The 10,757-nt window shown below is 44.6% G+C and overlaps 2 protein-coding genes across 5 annotated transcripts in view; both read left to right on the forward strand.

The window, feature by feature from the left end:
- The window catches only part of LOC142968267 (parkin coregulated gene protein-like), a 63,844-nt gene extending 63,631 nt beyond the window's left edge, over nucleotides 1-213 (forward strand). The window contains exon 7 of the mRNA XM_076108074.1: nucleotides 95-213. Coding sequence (XP_075964189.1) covers nucleotides 95-213 — 119 coding nt within the window. The remainder of the gene's footprint in view (nucleotides 1-94) is intronic.
- A 10,091-nt stretch (nucleotides 214-10,304) lies between these two features.
- qkia (QKI, KH domain containing, RNA binding a) overlaps nucleotides 10,305-10,757 on the forward strand; it is a 67,595-nt gene continuing 67,142 nt past the window's right edge. For all 4 annotated transcript variants that reach the window (XM_076107632.1, XM_076107634.1, XM_076107631.1 and 1 more), the window contains exon 1: nucleotides 10,305-10,747. In XM_076107632.1, coding sequence (XP_075963747.1) covers nucleotides 10,603-10,747 — 145 coding nt within the window. In that variant the 5' untranslated portion in view covers nucleotides 10,305-10,602. The remainder of the gene's footprint in view (nucleotides 10,748-10,757) is intronic.

A 10,757-nucleotide genomic window follows, 5' to 3' on the forward strand; every position in this document is an offset into this window, starting at 1 on the left:
TGAGCCTAAATATCTTTGTTTTTCTCATGCTGTCTGTCTGACTCTGTTTCCTCGTCCCCAGACATTGGAGATGACGAGTACGGCGAGGGGGGAGAGAACATCGGTCAACTGATCGGTGAGACTCTGGAGCTGTTTGAGCGCCACGGAGGAAGGGATGCCTTCCTAAAAATCAAATACATGGTGCCCATCTACCAGTCCTGCATGACCAAATGAGGAGGGGGATTGTTGACTTTAGTCCTTCTGTATCTGCCTCCAACTGTTATCTCATCCCTTTCTGTATCCTAGCCCTGACCCGAGTCCTCTCTTCCGCTCCACTTTGCCGAGCTCAAACCCGCTCCTCCTGCCTCTCAACTCTTTTTTATATATACTGTATATTCTGTTCAACCCATATTAAATTCATTGCAATTCATTCTTTGTGTATCTGTGTATTTATCACTATCACTTGTTAATACAAATGCAAGCTTGACGGAGCAAATTTGCATCATGGAAATACAGGGATTGTTAATTTTTTATTGCTCTAGTGATTTATTTAGCTCGCTGATGAGGAATCCTTGATGCACGCTGACTTTATTTCAATCAGATGAACAATGTAACACTTTAACAATGTATGAAAACGTAGATTTTCCATTGATTTAAAAGTAAAACTTTTTTTCTTTTGGCTATCAACCACTGACTGCGTGATGCTTGACTGTTGACAGTAAAACGTTGGTTATTTTTGCTCCTTCACAGAGAACAGCAGCTGTTTCAAGCTTAAATTTATGTCAGCTCCAGCAGACTGCATTGAATGGTGACACGATTTCAAGGCGGAAAAAGTGTCAGGTTCACAGAAACCTCTCAAACTACTCCTGCAACATTCTTTGGGAACTTTTTACAGCCACCTTTCGAGCCCACAGGGTGTGAGCGCAACTCAAAAGACACATTAGTTTCAGTTAGATAATATGTGATATTTTGCAATCCGTGCGATTCCAGTGATGCAGGCCCGTCTTTTCTGTCTCAGTCCATAAAGTCCTGTTGTACATCTGCACAGTCGTTTGTCCTGCTCTACAACTGCTTCCATTGTGTTATACCACTGTACCCGTTCTGTCACAAACCCAGCTGGAGCTGGAGCCTGTCTGAACATGCAACGTAAGACAGGAATGACGACTGACAGCATTCCGCCAGGTAACACACTTACACACACATACACTCGTTCGGTACCCATGCTTTGAACTCAAATACGCCCCCTTGGATCGATGCATGTATCTATGTTTTTCTTTGTTAACAACATGTGTGTCTTTTGTATTGTTTATCTAGACCAGCCAGTACCTCAGTAGGCATCTTTAACCAACTTTGTGTTTCCTCACTGTGCAGATGAAGGCGCTCTCTCCTGCTAGCCATTCTACTGCATTAAAGTCACAGTGGAAACATCTTCTTTGACACAATGGAAGCTTTGGCAACCATACCCCCCCATACACACACACACACACACACACACACACACACACACACACACACACACACACAGAGAGAGAGACACATACTTGCGCATATACATATACAACCCTGCGACCCACGGGGGAAGCAAGGCGTAATTGATTTCTGACACTCACAAGGACACTTGCACCATCTCTTATTGTAAGTCATGTCTCCAGCAAAAGCAACTTTACAGGCCTGCGGAGGAATCTATTCTCAACCGGAAGACAGGTTCATAATGCTCATATTTCAACCTCAGCACATCATGAAAAGAATGCTTCTGAATAGCTGTTCCACGCTGCTGAACTCGGCCGTGCTGCCAGATCTGTGCAGTGAAACACGAAAAGCAGTGCAGCGCGGTACCCTTTCAACACAAAAAACATAATTCACCTTAATTACTGCGGCCGCATAATAAAACAAATGTGGCAACGTTGCAGGCACATTAACTAGTGTTAAAGGGAGGTACAATTTCACCTCTGTTCTCGCTTAATGAGCTGATCGAACTCCGAACAGCCTGCGGTTCTTTCGAACTGTATCAGTGACGCCCCGCTGTCCCGCTTCACCTGTCCAATTTTACTGAGCCACAGGCTAGCAGCTGGCCAGCAAAGGAGGGAGAGCTTAGAGAGGACAACTAGAAAATAAAGGAACAGAGTGCAACACGGTGAACATATTTGTTAAGCTCTTTCTCACAGAATGCTTGAAATATTGTTTTTCAGAACTCGTCAGAAATTGTACTCACAGCTCTCCATCTGTTAATCGTAGTATTTTGCTTCGAGCCAATGTCATACAAGCCATAATATACACAAATTGCCCAGAATTCACTTCACTTCTTCGCACTTAAAGGGCCAGGCAGTCTGATTGCTTTGGCTCAATTAGGTCACATCACAGGCGCCAATGGGCATTAAATGCTAAATAGTGTCCATTTCGTCCTCCTCTGAAACCCACTGAAGCTCATTAAGAAAGGTGAATATGGTCTCCAATCAAGAGCTGCGCGCTCACCTGCGCATGGCCTAAGCACACACACACACACACACACACACACTAATGGCAAACAATACCAAACAACAACACCACGCTGTAATTGCTCATGCAAGTAATAGTGAACTGTGACATGGAAGAGAACGGAGGCAGCCAATGAGGTTATTTGGCCAATCACAGGCATCAACGCATGACAGAAGGCCTGAAAGACCAAGCATGACATTACTTGAATATCTCCCTTATCTCGTTCTGTTCTCCGACAAGAAAAACGACCTCAAAAACAAATGTAGCATAGAGCAGAAATTGTCCTGATCATCATATTCTAACCCTTTCCCCTTAGTCATAATGAGCAATTGATCATTTTGGGACAGCGGGTGCCCCAACATACACGAGGAAATAAATTGCTTCCCATTCAGAGTATCTCCTCCAGTCATAGAGCACAGGTTATAACAGCATGCTCTACTTCCCAACAGAAGATAGTATCTATCGCAGGTAACGTCACATTATTATTTTCAGTTGAGAGGATTTCCGAGTTGTTTTATTTGTTTTATTCCTGACACGAAGAGCAGACGGTGGTATCGATCTAACACGTTATTCAGCCATTCTGCAACGTCTTTGTCTATTTGCCTTTTTGTTAATGTCTCCTCAGCCCAGATAAGTGCTGACCAGATCAAAGGTCCAATATTGCAGGAAATGTGATTTTCAGATGGATCGTGTGTTTGTGTTCTTAATTTATCATATAGCAGTTCTAAGTGCTACATATATTAACTCTGCATGTGTTGACATGGTCAATCCAGGGAGAAATGCATACAGCGTGTATTCAGAAATCTTGCCTTCAAACGAGCTGTCAGGAATTCCGTAGGGTTGTTACGTCACAACCATTACAGATATAAACCATTTCACATTTTTAAACATAAACATTCTTAAAGTTACAGTGTAAATGAATGTGAATGACATCAGCTAACAGGAAGTAAACATAGACCCAAGCTGTTGTCTAGCAATGCAATTGTCCTTACCGTTTAGTGAAACAAGCTCAAATGTGGCGATTCAGACAGGGTGAATAAAGGGAGATTTAGGCAGACAGTATAGTTGTTTTTTTAACATTGAATCAATATAAACCTGGAAATTAACATAACATGTCTCCTTTAGATAAATCCCGGCTTTGCTAAACATGTTTCAGGTCAGAATTCAAGGTAAAAAACACATCATGTACCACGCGGTCAAGGCGTCCGTGCTTTCAAAGTGGTGCACTCAGGGTCTTACGACCCCAACATTAACCACTGAGTGTGTAGCGTTCCTGCACACCTGCCTTCGTCCTTACATGGGTGAAATAGCGTCCTCTAATCCACAACCTGGCCTAATCCTCACTCTCCGCTGCAACTGGACTCCGAGGGTCAACCCTAGACGATGTGGGGCCTGTGGACACTCACTCAGCGCCGGGGTTATTATTAGCCTAGCTAGCTCAACAACAGCTGCCACTGCCCTGCAGCCAGCAATAACTCCCACTGAGGAACACGTGCAAGCCATTCCACTGATGGAAACGCGCATTGCACCGACACAGGACGATTTATATGCAATTCATACAGCTTCGGCAGATCAACGCAGTCGACTACGCAGACAAGTGTTTACATGTGTGTCTGGCTCGCACCCCACCAGCTACTCCAGCCATCAGGTGAAGCCACTATCTGCGAATGAGCATTGACTTTCTGAAAGCTGGCATCACGGAGTTTGTCCTTGTGCATCTCCGTCTCACCACATCACAGTGGTGGCAGGCCAACAAAGGCTTTTGTATTACAGTGAGCTGCACAACAAAAGCTACACAAACACGCCGATAGCGTTCTGTTGACGGTGGGGTAAAAAGAGATTGAGAAAAGTACAGAAAAGGCTAAGACAGAGGGTGGAAGAAAAAGCCAATTATGGAAGAGGAAGGCAGTGTGAAAATGTTTGAGGTGTGAGTGTGTGTGTGTGTGTGTGTTTGAGTGAGTAAACATGATGAATAAAGAGGAAGCCAGGGAGATGCATTCAGCCTGAGACAGACCTGCAAGTCCAAGATGAATCCAGTGCAGAGAGAAATGAAGGAGAAGGAGAGACCGTGTGGGCCTCCTCGAGATGGATGGATGAGGGAAGTGGAGTGTTGTGTCACCTGGTAGAGAGAGCTGTCTAGCTCCGGCCACACCTGAGATTTAGGAGCAGTCAGCTGCCGAAAGAGGAATAAGAGACCAAAGAAGAAGAGGTGGTGGTAGGGCTAATCTGTTTTTCCCTCACAAGTAGCAACTGGCACTTAACGATATCATCGCGCTCCCTTATCTGAACAAACAAGCTGAATGTACGACGTCTCCCCTTGTTGAAAATCAAATAATTCATCCATGTGGGTCACACTTAATGTGATCGAAGTTGGGTTGTGCGTCGCATGTTGTAATGCAACCCGCGTACAGTGGAGGATTTATTAAGCATTCAGAATGTCTTCATCCGTCTTCCCCTTTATCACTTCCTTCCCTGTTTTCCTCCCGTCCCCTCTACTGCTGAGCTGTCTTTCTTATTCCAGTGTTATAGTCTCAAAAGGCAGATTGTTAGGACCAGCAATGAGAGGGATTGTGCTGTGGAAAAGAAATAAATGCTCCCCTGGGAATGATTTGTCTTGTTCTCGTCTGCCAGGCGGAGTCCACGCTCGTCCAGGGAGCTACTGAGCATGTGCTAGAAAGGACTGCACAATGGAGATTTATCTATCTGCCTCTCCATATGCCAGGTGTCTTATTTGCAGGCTTAATTCGAGAGTGGAGGAATAATGTAAACACTTTTGAAAGAGGAGCTCATATTCTTTTTTTACCTGCGAAGTCCTCTTTAAAGTTCCCCTTAAGTGTTAATAACGTCTTCTAAAATCACAAATCCTGATTCACTGGAAAGGTTTCTGAGCGATTATCTTATCTGTGCTTGTGTGTGTGTGTGTGTGTGTGTGTGTGTGTGTGTGTGTGTGTGTGTGTTTAGATCCCAGACCACACCACAGGATCAATCCTTCTCTGAACAGATGTGATCAATGAGGATTCTCCCGCTCTCTCTGTCACTCTCCTTCCTCGTCCTCTCTGTTCCTCTTCCTCTTCTTCCTCTCCTACCGGTCTTATCGCTCACAAACACTCATTTCTTTCCCTGCTACGGGCTGGCAGGCGTGCACAAACGAGCAGGTAAACAAACGCAGGCATGTCCAGTCGGAGCAGGAATGGATCTACACTGTTAACAATTGGTGGGGACAGATGTAGCATCGGCTGGACTCCTTTAAGCTGTATTGACACCAGTGTGTTCTCCACGTGGGACGGAATGAAGAGGGAGGAGCGGGTGAAACTTGTTTACCCTCAGCTCAGTTTAAGTGCCCCTTACTGTAAAATGGTAACACGTGATTTGTGTGTCATTTCCGCCTGTTGAGTGATGATTAGCAGCTCGGAGGTGGGACTTTGGAGGTGATGTTTTCCCCATCAGAGCCTACTACCACAAGTGGCTCCAGCTGTCACCCCTTCCTCCCCCCTGTCCCTCTCCCCACCTGTCTGGGCACCAACAGGCAGGCCAACAGGCACTTCCATCACCAGATTGCCAAACCGCTGGAGCATCTAGACTACAAAACCCAAGGTGACCTTTAACAAAATAGAGAACGCTGAATAACTGTGCCCGCGAGAGTAGAGTGGGTTGTGGGAAACACGGGAACATTGCAGCTTCAGATTGAATTGTGATAGATTTTTCTTCATATCGCTCCACATTGTAGCACTCCTTCAGGCGACACTTCTACCTGTATTGTGCAAATAGTATACACTCCTCGTGCGTGGTCTAAATTGTGAGTTATAAAAAAAGAAGAAAGCAAGCCTGTCTTCTCACTTAAGCTAAACGTACTGCCTGTATGGTGTGCACGCATCTCCAATTAACTCTAAAAATTGCACAAAACTCTGCGGAAAGATACTGAAAAAGCTCAGGCTACGTCTAAACTCTGCCAGCTAAGTTTGAAAAAGCACATTTTTGTCACAGTTTTGGCCCTCCTTAGCCCTGCCCCCCACACGGATGTCTTTGGTCCTGTAGAACCAGTTCTTCCAACATCTAAATTTGGATCATTTTTAGTTCTTCATCTGCACTAAAAATCCTGAACGATAGGAAAACGGCTAGATCTCTTCTCTTTTTGTTCTTTTTTTTCTATCACTTCCTGCTCTCCATGATCACTGATGTGTTAAAGTACTACCAGTCACAATTAAGTTCTTGTTTACATATTTTTCTTTTTTGTGTTGTCAGACAACTGAACGAGCATAAAACAGTGATTTGATCTCATAACTGCTACCTGTTTCCTGTGCTGCTGCACTGGGACTTGGATTGATCGTTGAATTTTACTATACCAAAGGCGTCACAATAAACACAGATACAGTTAAACGGCAACAACTCTAATGTGTGATCATTATATTGACATACTGTAAAATGAGTGCTGGCAAAGAGGTACAGAGGCTTTAAAATGTACTGATATTTTACAGATGAGATCTACAACACCACTAAAGTAAAACTACGGGGGGAGAGTGGTTGATTTCATGTCAAATCAGCATGTCCCACCATCGCGCTCTAGCACAACCTTCCTCTTCATCCTTATTCTCTACAATCATTGCTTCGGGAGATTTCAAGACAAATAAATAATGTTCAGTCACTGACAATAGCAAATGCACACAAATAAGTACGGGCGCAACAGCGCATAAACACGAGCACGAACGGGGCATTTGTCACGTCATGCTTATGATACGAGTTAAAATGAATTATAGGTACATTGTCTATTTCTCCGGTATAAGCTCTGTATATGCTGTGGTTGCTAGAAGGACATTTATTTCTGTTGCGCTGTGCTCACACCTTCCTCGAAATGTAAATGACCCAGATTCTGCCAGCGCCCCCCCCCCCCCCCCCCCCACACACACACACAGTCCCTAAACTAGTAAGCCAAAAGAAAAAGGAAAAGATGTTCTTGTTTGTATGTCTGCGTGTTATCAGAGCCCGTGGGCCTCCGTTTGCCTCCTCCGGAGCTACAACCGTTATCGCAGACAGCCGTGCCTCGACAGTCACCAGCTCCCACTCACTTTCCTGCGGCTGCGGCCCCCGAGGCAGGCTGCAACCGGCTACAGGGCCCCTACCGAGGGCCCCATTGTCTCCATCAGCACACTTTCAGTTGAAAACCCAGGGCGCTCTCCAAGCTCATTGTGAGTGAGCTAACATCCTCTTTTCAAAAGGGGCTAAACGCATGTTCATTAATTATCTGGATCCTCGTTAATTGGATTAATTGTTCAATAGAAACCGTGTTATTAAAAATGACGAAAACACAAGGGCAAGGGGGAAAAGGGGGGATTAATATCGTTACTGTTTACTCTCGGGCTGTCAGAAGACACAAGCGTGCACAGGCTCTCACACACACATACGCACACACACATTTAAGTATGCTCTGCCTCTCTAACTCTGCATTTCTATTTCACACACACATCAACACACACAGAAGCCGTATGTGACCCAACTCAGAAGAATGAGCGCTAGGCGAGCTGCAAATTACCATGCACACCGTTGAGATAAGAACTAAACCCATTTTCAAAGCTCAGAATAAATGCCAGATTCTTTTTGATGCAAGGGGTCTGTGACTTTCTCCAGCGCTTATATTCAAAGAATAAGGGAGGGGGGAAAAAATATATAGAAACATAAAGTCAACACCATGAACAATTTAGCTATCTCCAAGTTACATGAAACATGGGGTTTCTCATTCCCTCTGCCTATCTACACACTCTTATCCACCAAAATCCCTTATCAGCGTTTGACTTCAAGGGATGTTTTCTCCCTCTTGCTTTAAGATGGCGCGCTGATATTGCAGACCATTTGGATGACGGGACTAATATTACATGTTTTTGTTTAATTGGTGGAGGTGCAACCGTCAAACCTCTGTTTCCCCGTGGTCTCTGTTTGAAATTGTGACAATTGTAAATACCAGACGCCCCCAGAAGACAATGGATATGATGGTGGTGCACTTCAAGTGTTAAGCTGTTAAATCCAATCAAATGACATCATTTTCATGTTGATGTATAGTGGGCAGTTACAAACAAAAGTCCCCAGGTGATTGTCTGAGCGTCAACTGACGTTCGACCATAATTATAGCCATAACATGTTGTAGTTATACGCTGGCTGGAGGGCAGAGAAGCAGCATCCAGGTTGTTAAGGCAACTGTATCTGTCATCCTGCTTTGATGTGGAGGCTCCTGTCGCCTGCTGCACTGCCAAATGCTATTATCTGGGACCAGAAGACTGATTGAACATGTTTTTTCGGGACATTTTTTTTGTGTAAGCAAGTTTACAATCTGTATATATGTTGTAAGTGGGTGTCATATGTCACTTACGTTAATGATGCGGAGACATCATTTCAGTATAATTAAACTTGTCCCAAGACATTATCAGATCGAGTGTTCTTTGATCAATTTATTGGACGTACTGCACTAATACTGAGCGCTTGGATTTAATTTACTATTCTCTATGCTAACACAGTGGCGACAAACTGCAGCCAGAAGGTCATAGTGCAGCTGTTTGAGCATTCATGCACCCAGCGTGGGGACTACTTTTACAAAGACATGAGTGGGTGAGCAGTAAGTGGACAAATTGAATGGTGGCCAAGGTCAGGGCTCAGATTTAGTTGGGTCCCTCTCAGCCAACAGCTGTTAAAATAAAAAACGGACCAGTCGTGGTTTATTTTAACACTAAGCAGGATGTGAGAGGAGGTAGCTTGTTTGTGTGTGTGTGTGCCATTGATCAGGGATGTTAATCTTCAGAGGATATGTAGAGAGGTCCTCCCAAGGACAGGACAATGAAAAGGCCCTATTGATTACTGGAACGTTGATCAATCGGTCCCAAGTCAGATAACAAGATGTACAAGTCTTGAGTAACAAACGGTATCTTGTAAAATATTGCACAGGATTTTTTTTTCTTCATTTTTTGGCACCCAAATGTGAAGCATATATCCAAAGTCCGATTTGGTTGGTCTTGGCAAGTATACCTCGGTCACACACACTCACACACACACACACACACACACACACACACACACACACACACACACACACACGCGCATTGTGTGAAGTGGGAGACTGAACACACATTCAACCCACGTGTGACTCTTCTAACCAGATCACTAGTATACCCATACGCGTCGTTGCTAAACCATACAAATTACACTAGACCTTGGAAAATCAATGTGAGGAATTGGGCTGATGTGCCTTCCAGTAGTCACTCACTGGAATGTTGTTTTCACACTGAATGTGCAGCATGAAGAGCCGTGCTAAAGATTTTGCGTAACATAGAGGAGGGCGAAAGGGAAGCAACATTTTTTTTTTTGGAGCAGATATAGGAAGGGAAAGAGGCCTGTGAGTGTTGATAATAATTCCAAAGAGATAAATATAAGAAAAAGAGGAATCCTAACTCTATCTTTAAAGGATTTACTTTGCTGTCCACTTTTCCCTCTCAGTATTGTCATGGGCACTGCTTTTGGTGTTTAAATTATGAGACCACTGAAGACAGTGCCGTACAATTAGTTCACACAAAGAGTATTATTGGAGACATTTTTAACTGATACAATGTTGCAATAAGTGAGGGAAAAGAGAAAGAAAGACATATGTGCTATTCTGTGTTGACAACACTTCATGGGGCACTGTGAGCGTTCCTGCGCACTGCACTCCATTGGCCCAAATTTCTGTCCATCATTCCACCAACCCACCCCACTCCACCCTGCTGGCTCCGATCGGAGCGCTCATTGGTTCTCCCATTAGTCCACTGAAAGCCCCACTGGCCAATAGCCGTGGAGGAGGATGGAACCTTTCCGGTGGATCAGTCTCTCGCGCCCACAGTGGTGGAATCGAACGTCCCCGAGCGCACACGGCGTAGAGGACAGTACGGCGCACGAGTCTCTGGAAGGAAGATAACGGGTTTCTTTTTTTGTCCCCTCTCCACTCAAACAACAAGAACAAACCAAACCTGAATTTTTAGGGGGGTTTACAGAGTCTTCTCGTCTCAAGGAGGAGGGAAGCGAGGGATTGGAGCCGCAAGTTTTTTTTTTTTCTTTTTCGTTTTTTTTTCTCCTTTTCCCCTAAAAGAGGATTCTGTGTTTCACGGTGGTTTGTTCTCCGCTCTCGCCGCAAAGATGATGGTCGGAGAGGTCGAAGTGAAGGAGCGACCGAGGCCGAGTCCCGACTATTTGATGCAATTATTAAACGAGAAGAAGCTCATGACCAGTTTGCCAAATCTCTGCGGCATCTTCACACACCTGGAGAGGCTTCTCGATGAAGGTAAGTGTTG

The sequence above is a fragment of the Anarhichas minor genome, unplaced genomic scaffold, assembly GCF_050575085.1.
Source record: "Anarhichas minor isolate MPS153535 unplaced genomic scaffold, ASM5057508v1 ptg000040l, whole genome shotgun sequence".
NCBI lineage: Eukaryota > Metazoa > Chordata > Actinopteri > Perciformes > Anarhichadidae > Anarhichas > Anarhichas minor.